This window comes from Hordeum vulgare, chromosome 7H, assembly GCF_904849725.1.
Source record: "Hordeum vulgare subsp. vulgare chromosome 7H, MorexV3_pseudomolecules_assembly, whole genome shotgun sequence".
Lineage (NCBI taxonomy): Eukaryota > Viridiplantae > Streptophyta > Magnoliopsida > Poales > Poaceae > Hordeum > Hordeum vulgare.
In genome coordinates, this window is record NC_058524.1 from 247,504,608 (window position 1) to 247,522,402 (window position 17,795).

General features: G+C 41.4%; 1 protein-coding gene across 1 annotated transcript; it reads right to left on the reverse strand.

Annotated features, from left to right (window-relative positions):
- Window positions 1-112: 112 nt before the first annotated feature.
- LOC123411244 (peptidyl-prolyl cis-trans isomerase CYP71) lies at window positions 113-5,787 on the reverse strand. The gene is made up of 14 exons (XM_045104178.1): window positions 5,477-5,787; window positions 5,281-5,369; window positions 5,043-5,131; window positions 4,663-4,902; window positions 4,457-4,578; window positions 3,816-3,891; window positions 3,304-3,411; window positions 3,041-3,217; window positions 2,480-2,697; window positions 2,207-2,339; window positions 1,845-2,068; window positions 1,179-1,332; window positions 984-1,086; window positions 113-477 (listed from the first exon to the last, which is right to left on the reverse strand). Exons 1-13 carry the CDS (start codon window positions 5,710-5,712, stop codon window positions 1,003-1,005), a joined length of 1,950 nt encoding a protein of 649 aa, XP_044960113.1. The 5' UTR covers window positions 5,713-5,787; the 3' UTR covers window positions 113-477; window positions 984-1,002.
- Window positions 5,788-17,795: the final 12,008 nt, after the last annotated feature.

The window sequence follows — 17,795 nt, forward strand, 5'->3', positions numbered from 1 at the left end:
GACGGCTAACCGAAGGAAAGATTCCACCTTCCTTGTCCGTCTACACTTGGTCAGACACCATCAATTCAGCCGTCAACGTCGGTCCACCTGGTGCCGGTGACGAATGCACACGTTACGCAATTACAGTAGATATAATAAAGGGAAGGGAATTTATTACTCCCTCCAATCGATATACAAAGTTGTACCAACTCAACGACAGTTAATATGGATCACAAGGAGTTGTATCAAACATTTTGCACTAACCATTCTCATCAAGTTGCAAGCTTAACCCGTGAACAAATTGTAAACATCTGTTAGCTTTCCCCTACTAACTTTGAGAAATAATTCTGTCCACAGCCAAAGATGTGTTTTCCCTTCTATTGCTTTCCTACTACACACATTACCCCAGAAACAACACCTCTTCTTGGAGAATTGAGGAGGCCGCATTTATCTTAAAACAGCTCAGCAAATCATCATACAGCCCGTAATGTAGCAACCCTGCACAAGGTACGTGACATGAGAATGATGGCAATGAATGACGAAGGAGACAAACATTGATGAAATGAAATCCTACAAAAGGAAGAAGAAACTAATTATGACAAATCAAACGCACCCCTGCATCTATGACATGGTATACTACTATCAGTTGCAAAAAAAAAAAAAAAAAAAGCGGAATCTAGCCCATCATAACAGATTGAATTTCTAATCACTTTCAATCATGCAGCTGAGATTCAGAAACTGTGCGTCCTGTTCCTCAAGACAGAACAGTGCATCAAGCTTACTCCCTCCGTCCCAAAATAAGTGACCTGGTTTTAGTTTGAACTGAAACTGCAACCGAGGGAGTACTAGCTAAACAGACTGTTAAGACAAGAACATATTTTCAAACGTGGACAAGTTTGACTCCAGATGTACAACAAGGCAACTTGGAAATTAAATCCAGAACATACGAATCATGAAGTGGGTGGTGTTGTTAAAAGGAAAAAAAAAGCGAAAGAACTACTGACCAATTGATTAAACGGGAGCTTATGTCCTGGGAACTGTAACATTCAAGATCTTCACATCCTGATACGGCTTGTCATTTTTGTCGGTCTTGACCTTCTCAATTTGCTTTAAACACAAATAGAATGTTAAGAAGACAAAATAAAGGAAATGAAAAGAAAATGTTCAGGCACTAAAGGGAATATGCAAAAGATTGATACCTGAACAACATCCATGCCTTTCACAACTCTACCAAACACTGTATGTTTGTTATCTAGCCATGGAGTTGCCACAGTGGTGATAAAGAATTGAGAGCCATTAGTATTTGGTCCCGCATTAGCCATTGAAAGTGTAAACGGCCTGTCATGTCTCAAGCTGCAATATGACAAATAAAATTGTCACTGTAAGGCAGTTCTCTCTTCAACAACAAGGCAGTGCATACGTAAAAACTGTATTTAGTCGATCATAAATATATTGTTTTCCCTGAGTAACAAATTAACCATAATCGACAAATGTACATTGAGATGGAAAAAAAGGACTCATTTTGTGCAAACAGGAAAAAGGTGTCATGTCCGACATGACTGGATTTTCAACATAGTTACTCCTAATCCCTATGCATGCCGAAGAAAGTTCAAGTCAGAGCTCAAGTGGCTAGTCCACAGGGCCACAAGGAAGAGTTACTCCAACTTCGAGAATTGGGTTAACACCTTTGTATAGTTGGGGGCATGCTCCCCCTTGTGTTGTTGTAATGCTTTTCTTTTCTCCTTTTGTATAGCTTTTTTTATTCTTTGGAACTCGTATTTTTTGTTCTTTTATTTGATCAATAAAAATACGCAGAGTCCTGCTGTTTCCCTCAAAAAAAAAAAGGTGTCATATAGCTAAAATACCTTTTGTGAAATTCATCTTCAAACTCCCTACCCCAGATTGATTGCCCACCAGTACCATCACCCAAAGGGTCCCCAGTCTGGACCATGAATCCTTTAATTACGCGATGAAATATGAGATTATCATAATAACCATTTCGGCAGTGAGTAGTGAAATTTTCCACAGTTTTTGGACACTCTTCTGGATATAGTCTCAAGTGAATATCACCCATTGAAGTATGAAACACCTGAAATAGCAAAAGAATTTAACAGATTCAGGCAATGCAGAGAATGACAGATTAAGATACTGATTTCACATAGAATCCGGATATTAATGTCATTCGCCAAAGGAGTAACAGCCACATCTAAATGTTAGGAAAACATACCAAATTGTCAGGTAGTGATGTCGTAGCAGTCTTCCCTAATTCTGATAGGGACAAAAGTTCTTCTGGTGGGGGTTTTTCATTGAAAACATCCCTACCCTTAGTGGCATCTTCAGGCTCTTCGGGTTCTCTACGACTGTACAGTAGTAAGGACGAAAAAGGATGTTAAACTTCCAAGAAATAACATATATGAACAAAGTTCAGAAGAGCTTTCCAAGAAACAAAGTTTAAAACCAGCCAATTAAATATTCTCCTGAAATGCTTGAACTGGCATACCTAAAGGTATATATCCGGTGTTTCTTGAAGGCACAACATAACAGAGTAGGGTCTGATAAAGGCTCCTTCGTGTCATTGACATTAGCAGCTATTGAAGGAATTTTCCTAACCTTCTTGTTGCCTTTGTCGCCTTGGTATAGAGCAATTCTCAGAAACCTCTCATTGTTCTCTACCTTCCCCAGGATACGGGGAACCTTATTTGTGTGCAAATTTACAACCTGCATATATATGATGTTTAGAAGTCTTACAGAAAGATGTTTCACTTAGTAGCTGGTGTAAGATGCCAGACAGAAGTACATATTGTCATTATTAATATATGAGATCAGCGACTAGGAGCACAACATGATAATTATGTGTGATAAAAGATCAATGGCTCACCATGAGCAAATATATGTATAAATGTCTTGTCAGAAGAATTCTTTAACATCAATGATAAATTCCCTTGAGAATCGTAACCAGAATGTAAAAATAATTACACAACAAAAATGGACTGGTAATACTGAAGTAGATAAAGAACCCAATATAAATAAAACAATGGAAAAGGAAGGAACGAAGGCATACCTTTATGCCCAAAAGGGTGGCATAAATAAGGAAGTTGCAGCTCTCATCGAATACAGCATTTGGTTGAGGAACATTTTCTGTCTTTTCTATTTCCTTCTCGACAGCCATCCTTCTCCCAAAATCAATAGCATCAAGATGATACAATGGAACGTCACTTTTCTGAAGATCTTGTGCCACCTACAAGCAACAATATTCAGTCCAAAATTACAAACCGAACATATATACCTGTGATGTGCCAGCATTGAACAGAGGAAGTATCTTACCTCAAGGGACTCGTCATACACGCGTCTTAATTTACCAGTTTTGAACCAAAATACCCTTATCCTGCGGTCAGGGGATGTGACCACAAATTGAGTGCCATCGTTGCTCACCTGGGAAAGACCAGCTCATTAAGTAGAGCTATTCAGGTAATAATTACAATAATAACAGCCACTGTCGTTTCTAAAAAGTAACAGATTTGATAATGCACTAGACCTATGCAGTTTTTTTTTAACGATTGACAACATTTTTGGCCCATTATTATATTAAGGTATCAATGAAGTGATCTAGCCAATAACCAGTGTGATAAGGTGGATATATCTTACAAATTCAGGTGTCTCTATGATTGAAGTGGTATGCTCGTAAAAAGAAAGAATGCACAATGTGTAGCAGTCTGTGTTATTGTTGGGAGTATATTTATTCTGCTGCAAAGCATTCAAAGTCCTTGTTGTGCAATTGTATGCCTAGCTCAAGTAATGAAGAAGCAGTATACGCTATCACACAAATAAAAAGGTACCTCAATAGCAGACACACTAGTCTTGCATTTTGCAAGTTCAAATAGATTTGTATCTGTTTTTAAACGAAAATTCACCCTGCAAAAAGCAGATAGCAATGTCAAGCATTGATAAGTCAATGGGTTAATGCATCTATCAATGTGGAAAAGAACATTTCATAGCATATACAATAAAAACATCGTGAAAGTAGACCTCATAGCACTATAGCAGTTGAAGATATGGATATTAAAATACTATAATCCAACCAGAAACACCTAGGCATGCAGAACAAGATTCGAAGTTGGAAAATTATAAATATGTTATCCCTTCAACTCAAGAATCTTTACTTGGAGTACATATATTTAATTAGAACTTAGAGGTTCAACCACATACTACTGTTACGCTGTTCAGTTGCCAGTTTTCAGCAAAAGTTGGTATCTTATGCCTTCAACTCATGCATCTCTACTTAGCATACCAATACATAATTAGAACTTGCAGGGTTCAACCATATACTATTTGTTACATTGTTTCAGTTGCCAAGTTTTCAACAAACGTACTAGAAAGTGGAAGTATGTACTCTGATCCAAGTTTGCAATTGTTCAGCAAAAGATAAAAATCAGAAGAAACATGGTGCTGAAAATAGCTCCAAGAAGCCAGAACATACGCATCCTCTGGAAACTTAAGGGTAGATGGAGACCAATACTCCAAGAGTCCCTTGGCATCAGCAGATATCACAACATCCTGGGCATGGTTATATTTCATAACTTTTACAGGGCCAGCATGAATCTGCAGCGAGAGAAGCTCAGTAAGTACAAATCCTTTAGTTACTTGAATTCACAAAGAAACATAGAAAGCAACAACAAAAAATACCTCTTTGGAGATGATGGGATCGTTTGAACCAGAATGAGTGTCATATATGTGAACAGAAGATGTATTGCGGTCACTAACAGCAAGTTTAGGTTTAACATCACCCTGCCGATAAACCCACTCAATCGCCCCAGGGACAAATGGGAGCCGCATCATGAACATCATGTCATAGTTTACAACATCATATATCTTGACAGACTGGTCGTTAGAGATCGTGCAGCAAAGTAAGCCATCAACGCTAACCTGCATTACTCAATCAGGTTATAATTGCAATTGTTTGTACTATGGCAAGTGCAACGAATAGTAGCAACTAACAAGCTAAATGTACTATGCGGCATCGTAATATCTTAACTGAACAAGTGAACATAAGAATGTGCACTCACAGCTAAGCCTTCGATGGGACTGAGATGAGACCGAAAATGTTTAGCAAATTCGATTCCACTGGGTTTCTTCTTCCAGAATTTCAGATGTCCTTCGGAGAATAAAAAAACATGAAACGGAATCAGCCAACTTTCCCATAAGCCGAAGGAAACAGCCAAATTTCAGATCTAGCGTATCGATTCATCCACTACCTGAAAACACTACTGCGCAAAAAACAGGTCACGGTGTGCAATAAATTACCATCGGCGCTCCCGGTAATGAAGAAGTCAGCGGGAGAAGAAACGGCGACGTGCGTGACGACGTCCCTATGCATATAACTCTTCTCGTACCTGCAGCAGGCAACCACCGCCACAGTTAGCCACAGTTAGCCACAAGAAGCAGACACAAGCGTCTCACAAATCCTATAGCACTAAACGGCAAGGAGGAGAAGACGCACATGGCTGCGGAGGGGAGGGCGTCGAGGAAAGCCTGCTCGAACTGGAGAGGGCGCTTCTGCCGCTGCCGCGCCGGCGCGGGGCCAGGACCGATCAGTTCTTCCCCCTCCTCCTCCTGCTGCACCACGGCAGGGGCGGCAGTCGCACCATTGCCGTGCTCTTGCTCACGCTCTGTATCTCCGTCGGCTGTCGCGCTCGTTACGGTGGAGTTGGCTGTGGACTCGCTCGTCGTCGCCATGTCGAACTCGAGCCTTCTCTTCACTAGGGTTCCGGGGATTTGGGGAAGAAGGTATGGCGAAATACTACGGGGTTTATTTGGTCCAGTTGGGAACGACTACAATAAAAGAACAGCTTGTGATGCAAAAATAGAAAAACGAATCTGGGCCATCGGATGGGATATTCATGGCCCAGATTCGGAGGAAGTGATCTGCACCAAATCTAGCTAAACGGGCCATGCCTGGCGGGCCGGCCCAGCTGCCCGCGTGCCACGCACGACTCAGGCCCGGCCCGGCACGGGCTAATCGTGCCCGTGCCCGGGCCGCCACCCCCAGCCCGCGTGCTGGCACGGCACGTCACGTTTAAGGTGGGCCGGCCCGCGGCACGGCACGGCACGGCCCGGTGGCACGGTAACATCGGGCGACGGGGGAGCGTCGAGCGCAGCGGGGGAGCGTATGGCGGCTCTGGCGCGCGGGGGCCCCAGGGCGGCCGACCGTTGCGGCTGCGGGGCAGGGCCGAGGCGCCAGCTCGGCAGCTGGCTCGGGCAGTGGGTGCCGTTGGGAGGGATTAGGGGTGGGTTAGGAGGGATTAGGGATGGGTTAGGAGTGTTTTTTTTTATACATAACTCATATTTTCGAATATATGACCGTTGGAGGGTCAAATTAGACCAAAAATTGAAAAAAAATTCCCCTATAAATAGGGCTGCCAAGCTCACATATTTCACACACTCAAACTGTCAAACATGAACAGCCAAGACAATTTGCAAGACAATACCAACTTCACAATAGCCGATTTTGGTCTTGATGACTTTGATATTGACATGCCTCCACCGCACATGCCTCCACCACCCATGCAACCACCCTATACCGATCATCCCTGTCTCGAGGCCCTTCCCGATTACCAAGCCGATGGTCAAGGCAATTCTAGTAGTGGGACGGGTTCCTCCACCAGCATGGGTGTGAGAAGAACTCGTCGTAGAACCTCCGAGGTGTGGGAATTTTTCGATGAAGAAATATCCATGGTGGACGGTGTGCGGAAGGTGGCGGCACGGTGCAAAAGGTACCAGAAGGAGCTAACCGGAGATGCCAAGGGAGGAACCGGACACCTGAGGAGCCATTTGGCTTCCCACAAGAAGGCGGATGCATCGAGCGCGTCGAGCTCGGCCGTGCAAAGTCATCTCAAGTTCAACACCGACAGTACGGTAAGCAATTTCGTTTACAATCCTCAACGAGCGCGAGAAGGTCTATGTCGTTTTATTGCTTCTAATGATTTACCACTTGGCATTGGTGAATCTGATGGTTTCGTAGAATTTATTCAATCTTGTCATAATCCTAATTATAGACCAGTTTCTAGACAAACTACAAGTAGGGATATTAAAAAGCTTTACCAGACTGGTAAAGATAAAATAAAAGAAGAATTTTCTACGTGCACTTTTTCAGTGTTGTTAACATCTGATATATGGACTGGTCGTGCAAAGCAAGACTATATTAGTATCGTAACGCATTATGTTAACGAACATTTTTTTTGAAGGAAAACTGTAAGGGAAACCCCCACAGCGAGTTTTTTAAAATAACAAGAACCCAAATTCACGTCCGTGGGGACTTGAACCTGGGTGGCTGGGTTGTACATCCACTCCACTGTGTTAACGAACATTGGCAGCTATAAAAAAGAATCATAGGATTTGAACTAATAGATGTATCACATAGTGGTCCAAACATTGCTGAAGCTATACTAAAAGTTGTGAATGATTTTGGTCTTGCCGACAAAATTTTCGCAATAACTTTGGATAATGCTTCAGCAAACACGACTGCAATGAACACTCTGACTCCTATATTCTCCACATATGTTGCATCTTTTTAATGCATCAACGTTGTGCTTGCCATATCATTAATCTTATTGCTAAAGGTGCTTTAGATATATGTGAACCATATGTTGACCGCGTATGCACTGCAATATCTTATCTTTCGTATTCAACACAACAAATTGCAAACTATAAGAGATATTGCATTGCCATAGGTGCAACTCATCATAAGTATAATTCAGACATGCTTTTAGATGGAACTCTACATATTTGATGCTTAAGGCAGTTATTCAAGATAGAGTTTTGTTTAATGGTTTTATTAATGCAAACTATAATCCGGTTGTACCTCTACTCAACGGTGAAACTTGGCATGTTATTACAGCATTGACTGCATTTCTTGAGTTGTTCTATGATGCAACAGTTACTTTGTCTGGGGTTTATTACCCCACATCTCCTTTGATGGTGCATACCTTATTAGACATTGCTAGTCATTTGAAAGCATATGAAGCTGATGGATTATTACTTAATGTTGTTGCTGACATGAAAATAAAGTACTTAAAATATTGGAAAAAAGTTCCACTTTTGTATGCATTGGCATTTATCTTGGATCCCAGAGCTAAACTTGAAGGGTATCGTAGTGCACTCAATGTACTATCTGCATCCCTAAGTTTAGATTATACTGATGACTTCAACACGGCTCGTGATTCGCTATATGACATTTATGCTAAGTATGAGCAAAAATATTCCGGAGTTCGAATGCAGCGACCTCCACCAGCACCTACTGCGGGTAAAAAGAGAGGAGCATGGAGCAAGATCTTTGCTTCTTCTTCTTCGTCCTCCTCTACCGCCGGAAGCTCTTCTACTTCCGCATCTTCGATACCATCCTATTGGTGGAAATATGCTAATGCTAATGTGTGGATTTTTAGCACCAACGAGAGCTCGTTCAAATGTGTATCTGAGCTCTAGGGGATTTAGTTAACATGTTCGTTCTTATGTACGTAGTTTTTTGTTCGTTTTTTGAAATAATCAGTCTCTCATTTTGTAGTTACTTATTATGTTTAAGGTGGGTGAAAATTTGAGAGTGGAGTGGGTTTATCTACAGCAAAACTTTATTCTGCTCAAGATCACATCAGTTGTGAAGTTCACCAGTTAGTATTTGATAACAAGATTTTTGTAAAATTATAAGATAGATATTTCATGTCGTAGTCGTAGAGCAGATATACTAGTAGACCACAAGCTGGGAATCTCGTCCATCGACGCATTGCTTGGTCTAGGATTGATCACTCGGTCGTCCAGACGACCTCGTGGCAGCTGGCCATGGAGGCGCCAGGCGCACACAATGCCACCGACGAGAGGCCTTACATTTTATCACTAAAGCAAGTACGCATGTTCGTGATTTAGGATTAATTCTTCCTCCGTGACACATGCCTCTCTCTCATCTTGTTCACTTATATTTCCCATGTTATTGAAGTTTCCTTGTTAAAACAAGTTATAATATAGTGCATGACATCACTAATTTGCATCAACGGGATAGTCATAAAACTCCCTTTCTTGTTTGTCATTGCTACTTAGGCTTTTAGGTAGTCATTGAAACCTGTAATTTGCTAATCCTAGGTATATACATGGTTGTTCAAACATACATCTGGTGTGGAACCGTAAGCTATGTTAAATTTTTGTGAAGGTATCCAATAAATTTTTTGCAAGCCTAGTGGGGTACCCAAACAAAAACTGATGAGCTCTTTTCAGTAAAAAGCACTATAGTTATGATGTTATGGTAGGTGTAGAAATGACTATTTGTAGCGTAGAGATTTGGTCATGCTTCACAATGTCATGAATAGACATTGTTGTGTGCCTATTATTATACATGGTACATGGTTCATTGGTTGTATTTGGGAGTGGCTCTGCTAATATTAATCTTCTCTGACTCATGGCCAATTTTGAGTAATTAAATGTCTAGCAGCTAAGATGGTTCAACGCATCATTTTATCATGCAATATGCTCTTTTCTTATTTATACATATGATAATCTATTTGAAAATGGCAAGGTTCATAAAGGATGTATTTCTATTAGGACAATTATGTAAATAATTGTATTGTCTAATTCCGGTAGAGGACAATTATGTAAATAATTGTATTGCCTAATTCTGTCGGTTGTTGCAAATCTCTAGAATGCACTAGAGTTATTTTCCTACACAAGATAAATAATATTTATATAATTTGTTCGTTAGTGGTAAGTTAGGTTTATCTACAAAATAGTTGGCTTGTTAGTTCCAACATAGAAACATACTTTAGGTCGTCTTTTGTGATTAATGCGATTTCTTCTCTATTTTTCTTTCATGTGGTATGTGCACCACAGAGTCAGCTGGTATTGTTGATGCATATTTATTTGACCAGCTTATGATTATTATTTTTAAGTATGAATGTATGACACATACATGGACTTGCACTAACTAAATCGTATTTGCTATGATTGATCTCTCTCAGGACAAGAAGGTCGGTGAACAAGTGAGAACCCATAAGTGTAGGGGGTCGTTTTTAGCCTTTTCAATAAGTAAGAGTGTCGAAACCAATGAGGATCTAAAGGTAGAATTAATATTCTCTCAAGTTATATCGACCACCGATACAACTCTACGCATACTAACGCTTACTTTACCTAAAACAAATATGAAACTATTTTGTGGGAATAAAACCAGAAGAACTTTGCAAGAATAAAACTATGGGTACTTTGCAAGATAATAAAATTTAGTTGTTTAGTAGAAAGCCTTTTGTGACACAAGAGAAAGATTGTTCACGGGCAATTGAATATAACACGATATATAGTTATCATATGCAACGAGGGAGAGAGATACGCTAATATAATTTCTGTACATGGAACACATGCACTTATGTTTGTAACTCTAGCAAGCATCCTCAAGTACTAAAGATCATTAAGCTAAAACCCAATTGTAGCATTAACACATCAAGTCCTCGTTACTCCCATACGCAACAACCCCCTTACTCGAGTGTAAGCTTTTGTCACTCTAGGTAGACACTATAAGCGAATCATGAACGTATTGCAACACCCTCCATCGGGAATCCCTCATGCGTGCGCCACATGGAAGGCACCTAAGGACAACATCATGTTAACATACAACTCATATCAATCACACCATACCACAATTAACCCGTAGGAGAAAACAAATCTATTCAAACATCATAGGATAGCCACACTGTTGGAAATATGCCCTAGAGGCAATAATAAATTAGTTATTATTATATTTCCTTGTTCATAATAATCGTTTATTATCCATGCTAAAATTGTATTGATTGGAAACTCAAATACATGTGTGGATACATAGACAAAACACTGTCCCTAGTGAGCCTCTAGTTGACTAGTTCGTTGATCAAAGATGGTCAAGGTTTCCTGGCCATAGGCAAGTGTTGTCACTTGATAACGGGATCACATCATTAGAAGAATCATGTGATGGACAAGACCCAAACTATGAACGTAGCATATTGATCGTGTCGTTTTACTGTTATTTTTTTCTGCGTGTCAAGTATTTGTTCCTATGACCATGAGATCATATAACTCACTAGCACCGGAGGAATACCTTGTGTGCATCAAACGTCGCAACGTAACTGGGTGACTATAAAGGTGCTCTACAGGTATCTCCGAAGGTGTCCGTTGAGTTAGTATGGATCAAGACTGGGATTTGTCACTCTGTGTGACGGAGAGGTATCTCGGGGCCTACTCGGTAATACAACATCACACACAAGCCTTGCAAGCAATGTGACTAAGTGTAAGTCACGGGATCTTGTATTACAGAATGAGTAAAGAGACTTGCCGGTAACAAGATTGAAATAGGTATGCGGATACCGACGATCAAATATCGGGCAAGTAACATACCGAAGGACAAAGGGAATGACATACGAGATTATATGAATCCCTGACACTAGGTTCAACCGATAAGATCTTCGGAGAATATGTAGGATCCAATATGGGCATCCAGGTCCCGCTATTGGATATTGACCGAGGATTGTCTCGGGTCATGTCTACATAGTTCTCGAACCCGCATGGTCTGCACACTTAAGGTTCAGTGACGTTTCGGTATAGTTGAGTTATAGGTGTTGCTAACCGAAAGTTGTTCGGAGTCCCAGATGAGATCTAGGACGTCACGAGGAGCTCTGGAATGGTTCGGAGGTAAAGATTGATATATAGGAAGTCCTGTTTTGGTCACCGAAAAAGTTTCGGGCTCATTGGTAGTGTACTGGGGGTGCCGGAGGGGTGCCGGGGACCATCGGGAGGGGTGTCACGCCCCAAGGGGTCTCATGGGCTATGGGAAGAGATAAACCAGCCCCTAGTGGGCTGGAATAAGTTCCCACTAAGGCCCATAAGGTTTGAGGAGGAAAAAACACAAGGTGGAAAGAGTTTCCAAGTGGGAAGGTGGAATCCTACTCCAAATAGGATTGGAGTAGGACTCCTCCACCTCCAATTTCGGCCAAACCTTGGGGTTTGAGGCTGCCTCCTCCCCTCCCTCCCTCCTATATATACTAGAGGTATTGAGGGTTTTTGAGACACAACTTTGCCACGTGCTGCTCGACCCTATACCACACAGTTTTTCCTCTAGATCGTATTTCTGCGGAGCTTAGGCGAAGCCCTGCCGGAGTAGATCATCACCACCACCGGCGCGCCGTCACGCTGCCGGAGAACTCTTCTACCTCTCCGCCCCCTCTTGCTGGATCAAGAAGGTGGAGATCGTCATCGAGTTGTACGTGTGCTGAACGCGGAGGTGACGTCCGTTCGACACCAGATCGGAACGGATCATGAGACGGATCGCGAGACGGTTCGTGAAACGGATCGCGAGACGGTTTGTGGAACGGATCGCGGGACGGATCGTGGGACGGATCGCGGGACGGTTCGTGGGACGGTTCGTGGGGCGGTTCGGGGGACGTGAAGATGTTCCACTACATCAACCGTGTTTCTTAACGCTTCCTGCTGTGCGATCTACAAGGGTACGTAGATCCAAATCTCCTCTCGTAGATGGACATCACCATGATAGGTCTTCGTGCGCGTAGGAAATTTTTTGTTTCCCATGGGACGTTCCTCAACAGTGGCATCATGACTAGGTTCATGCGTAGATGTTATCTCGAGTAGAACACAAAGGGTTTTGTGGACGGTGATGTTCGATTTTTCCCTCCTTAGTCTTTTCTCGAATCGGCGGTATTGTTGGATTGAAGCGGCCCGGACCGACATTATTCGTACGCTTACGAAAGTCTGGTTTCATCGATTGACATGCAAACTCGTTGCATAAAGATGACTGGCGGGTGTCGATTTCTTCAACTTTAGTTGAATTGGTTTTGACCGAGGCGGTCCTTGGAGAGGTTAAATAGCAATTTGCACATCTCTGTTGTGGTTTTTGCGTAAGTAAGATGCGATCTACTCCCTCTGTAAACTAATATAAGAGCGTTTAGATTACTAAAATAGTGTTCTAAATGCTCTTATATTAGTTTATGGAGGGAGTACTAGATACCCATAGCAGCCACGTAAAACATGCAACAACAATTAGAGGACGTCTAACTTGTTTTTGCAGGGTATGCTTGTGATATGATATGGCAAATGACACGATGTGATATATTGGATGTATGAGATGATCATGTTGTAATAGTTAATATCGACTTGCACGTCGATGGTACGGCAACCGGCAGGAGCCATAGGGTTGTCCTTAAACTAAAGTTTGTGTTTGCAGATGCGTTTACTATATTGCTAGGACGTAGCTTTAGTAGTAATAGCATAAGTAGCACGACAACCCCGATGGCGACACGTTGATGGAGATCATGTGTGGCGCCGGTGACAAGAAGATCGTGTCGGTGCTTTGGTGATGGAGATCAAGAAGCACATGATGATGGCCATATCATGTCACTTATGAATTGCATGTGATGTTAATCCTTTTATGCACCTTATTTTGCTTAGAACGGCGGTAGCATTATGAGGTGATCTTTCACTAAAATTTCAAGACGAAATTGTGTTCTCCCCGACTGTGCACCGTTGCTACAGTTCGTCATTTCGAGACACCACGTGATGATCGGGTGTGTTAGACTCAACGTTCACATACAACGGGTGCAAAACAGTTACACACGCGGAACACTCGGGTTAAATTTGACGAGCCTAGCATGTGCAGACATGGACTCGGAACACAAGAGACCGAAAGGTCGAGCATGAATCGTATAGTTGATATGATTAGCATAGAGATGCTTACCACTGAAACTATTCTCGACTCACGTGATGATCGGACTTGAGATAGTGGATTTGGATCATGTACCACTCAAATGACTAGAGAGATGTACTTTTTGAGTTGGAGTTCTTAAGTAATATGATTAATTGAACTAATTATCATGAACATAGTCTAATGGTCTTTGCGAATTACGATGTAGCTTGCGCTATAGCTATACTGTTTTGATATGTTCCTAGAGAAAATTTAGTTGAAAGTTGATAGTAGCAACTTTGCGGACTGAGTCCGTAAAACTGAGGATTGTCCTCATTGCTGCGCAGAAGGCTTATGTCCTTAATGCACCACTCGATGTGCTGCACCTCGGGCGTCGTTTGTGGATGTTGCGAACATCTGACATACACGTCTTTGATGACTACATGATAGTTCAGTGCGCAATACTTAATGGCTTAGAAGCAAGGCGCCGAAGACGTTTTGAAAACGTCGCAGAACATAAGAGATGTTCAAAGAGACCTCCGACAAGATTCTTTGCCTACAAAGTAAAGGAGAAAAGCTCAAATCATTGAGCATGTTCTCAGATTGTCTGAGTACAACAATCGCTTGAATCAAGTGGGAGTTAATCTTCCAGATAAGATAGTGATGGTTCTCCAAAGTCACTGCCACTAAGCTGCTAGAGCTTCGTGATGAACTATAACATATCAAGGATAGATATGATGATCCTTGAGTGATTCACAATGTTTGACACTTCGAAAGTAGAAATCAAGAAGGATCATCAATTGTTGATGGTTAGTAAAACCACTAGTTTCAAGAAGGGCAAGGGCTAGAAGGGATACTTCATGGAATGGCAAACCAGTTGCTGCTCTAATGAAGAAACCCAAAATTGAACCCAAACCTAAGACTAAGTGCTGCTGTTATGAGGGGAACAGTCACCAAGGCGGAGCTACCCTAGATACTTGGTAGATAAGAAGGCTGGCAAAGTCGACAGAAGTATATTTGATATACATAATATTGATGTGTACTTTACTAGTACTCCTAGTAGCACGAGGGTATTGGATACCTGTTCACTTGCTAAGTGATTAGTAACTCAAAATGAAAGCTACGGTATAAATGGAGACTAGCTAAAGGCGAGGTGACGATACGTGTTGGAAGTGTTTCCAAGGTTGATGTGATCAAACATCGCACGCTCCCTCTATCATCGGGATTGGTAGTAAAACCTAAATAATTGTTATTTGGTGTTTGTGTTGAGCATGAACATGATTGGATCGTGTTTATTGCAATACGATTATTCATTTAAAGAGAATAATAGTTATTCTATTTGCTTGAATAATTACCCTCAATGGTTTATTGAATCTCGATCGTAGTGTTACACATGTTCATAATATTGGTGCCAAAAGATACAAAGTAATAATGATAGTACCACTTAGTTGTGGCACTGCCACTTGAGTCATGTTGGTATAAAATGCATGAAGAAGTTCCATGCTGATGGATCTTTGTACTCACTCATTTTTGAAACGTTTGAGACATGCAAACCATACCTGTTGGTATAAATGCATGAAGAAACTCCATAGAGATGGATCGTTTGGACTCACTTGATTTTGAATCACTTGAGACATGCAAAACATGCCACATGAAACAAGAGAGTAACTTGTTGGGAGTAATGCATTTTTTATGTGTGCAGTCCAATGAGTGCTAAGGCACGTAGTGGATATCGTTATGTTCTTACTTCACCGACGATTTGAATAGATACAGGAGTATTTACTTGATGAATCACAAGTCTGAAATATTGAAAAGTTCAAAGCAATTTTAGAGTGAAGATCGTCGTGACAAGAGGATAAACTGTCTACGATATGATCATAGAGATGAATATCTGAGTTACGAGTTTTTGGTACGCAGTTAAGACAAAGTGAAAATTGTTTCGCAGTTCATGCCACCTGGAACACCATAGTGTGATGATGTGTCTGAACGTCATCGCCACGCCCTATTTGATATGGTGCATACTATGATGTTTCTTATCGAATTACCACTATTGTTTATGGGTAATACATTAGAGACAACCGCATTCACTTTAAATAGGGCACCGCGTATTTACGTTGAGATGACACAGTATAGACTATGGTTTGGAGAAACCTAAGATGTCGTTTCTTAAAAGTTTGGGGCTGCGATGCTTATGTGAAAAAGTTTCAGTCTAATAAGTTCGAACCCAAAACGGATAAATGCATCTTCATAGGATATCCAAAACAGTTGGGTGCATCTGCTATCTCAGATCCAGAAGCGAAGTGTTTGTTTCAGGAAACGGATCCTTTCTCAAGGAAAGGTTTCTCTCGAAAGAATTGAGTGGGAGGGTAGTGGAACTTGATGAGGTTAGTGAACCGTCACTTCAACCAGTGTGTAGCAGGGCGCAGGAAGATGTTCCTGTGGCGCCTACACCAATTGAAGTGGAAGCTGATGATGGTGATCATTAGAGCTTCGGATCAAGTTACTACAAACCTCGTAGGTCTACAAAGGTCGCTTACTACTACAGAGTGGTACGGTAACCCTGTCTTGGAGGTCATGTTGTTGAACAACAATGAACCTACGAGTTATGGAGAAGCAATGGTGGGCCCGGATTCCGACAAATGGCTGGAGGCCATGAAATCCGAGAGAGGATCCATGTATGAAAACAAAGTGTACAATTTGGAAGAACTACTTGATGGTAGTAAGACTATTAAGTAAAGATGGATCTTTAAAAGGAAGACAAACGATGATGGTGATAAGTCACTATTAAGAAAGGCTCGACTTGTTGCAAAGATGGTTCCGACAAGATCAAACAGTTGACTATGATGAGACTTTCTCACTCGTAGCGATGCTAAAAGTCTGTAGAATTATGTTAGTAGTTGTTGCATTATTTATGAAATATTGCACATAGGATGTCAAAACATTGTTTCCTCGACAGTTTCCTTGAGGAAAGATTGTATGTGATACAACCAGAAGGTTTTGTCGATCCTAAAGATACTAACAAGTATGCAAGCTCGAGCGATCCTTCAATGGACTGGTGCAAGCATCTCGGAGTTGGATTATACACTTTGATGAGATGATCAAAGATTTTGGGTTTGTAAAAGGTTTATGAGAAACTTGTATTTCCAAAGAAGTGAGTGGGAGCACTATAGAATTTCTAATAAGTATATGTGGCTGACATATTGGTGATCAGAAGTAATGTAGAATTTCTGTAAAGCATAAAGGTTGGTTGAAAGGGTTTTTTTCAAAGGAAGACCTGGATAGAGCTGCTTGAACATTGAGCATCCAGATCTATAGAGATAGATCAAAAATGCTAAACAGAACTTTCAAATGAAATGCATGCCTTGACAAGTTTTTGAAGGAGTTCAAAATAGATCAGCAAAGAAGGAGTTCTTGGCTGTGTTGTAAGGTGTGAAATGAGTAAGACTCAAAAAGCCTGACCACAGCAGAAGAAAGAGAAAGGACGAAGGTCGTCCCCTATGCATTAGCCATAAACTCTACAGTATGCCATGTTGTGTACCGCACCTGATGTGTGCCTTGCCACAAGTCTGCTAAGAGGTACACAGAGTGATCCTGAACAACGGTCAAAGTTATCCTTAGTAACTAATAGACTAAGGAATTTTTCTCGATTATGGAGGTGGTTGAAGAGTTCGTCGTAAAGGGTTACGTTGATGCAAGCTTTGACACTAATCCAAATAACTATGAGTAGTAAAACAGATTCGTATAGTAGAGTAGATATTTGGAGTATTTCCGAATAGCACGTAGTAGCAGCATCTATAAGATGACATAAAGATTTGTAAAGCACACACGGATCTAAAAGATTCAGAACCGTTGACTAAAACCTCTCTCACGAGCAAGAAGTGATCAGACCCCAGAACTATATGTGTGGTGGTTTTGTCACGGCAGATGTCCTAGTGAAAGGACTTAGTGTTGGAGCCATCGCACCTTGGTGGAAACTCAAAGGGGTTGAATAGGAGCGGGACTCAGATTTACCCAGGTTCGGCCCCTCGTGAGGAGGTAAAAGCCCACGTCCTGCTTTGTGTTGTATTGATGATGTTTCGATTACAAGGAGGGCGTAACTCGCCTAACCTAGCTCTCGATGATT

Excerpts from the sequence above, each read along its gene's own strand:
- LOC123411244 (XM_045104178.1), bottom strand. The coding sequence starts at position 5,712 with ATGGCGACGACGAGCGAGTCCACAGCCAACTCCACCGTAACGAGCGCG. Across the intron at positions 4,903-5,042 it reads GTCCCATCGAAGGCTTAGCT|GTTAGCGTTGATGGCTTACT; the intron begins GTGAGTGCACAT and ends TGAGTAATGCAG. Across the intron at positions 3,412-3,815 it reads CTAGTGTGTCTGCTATTGAG|GTGAGCAACGATGGCACTCA; the intron begins GTACCTTTTTAT and ends GGTCTTTCCCAG.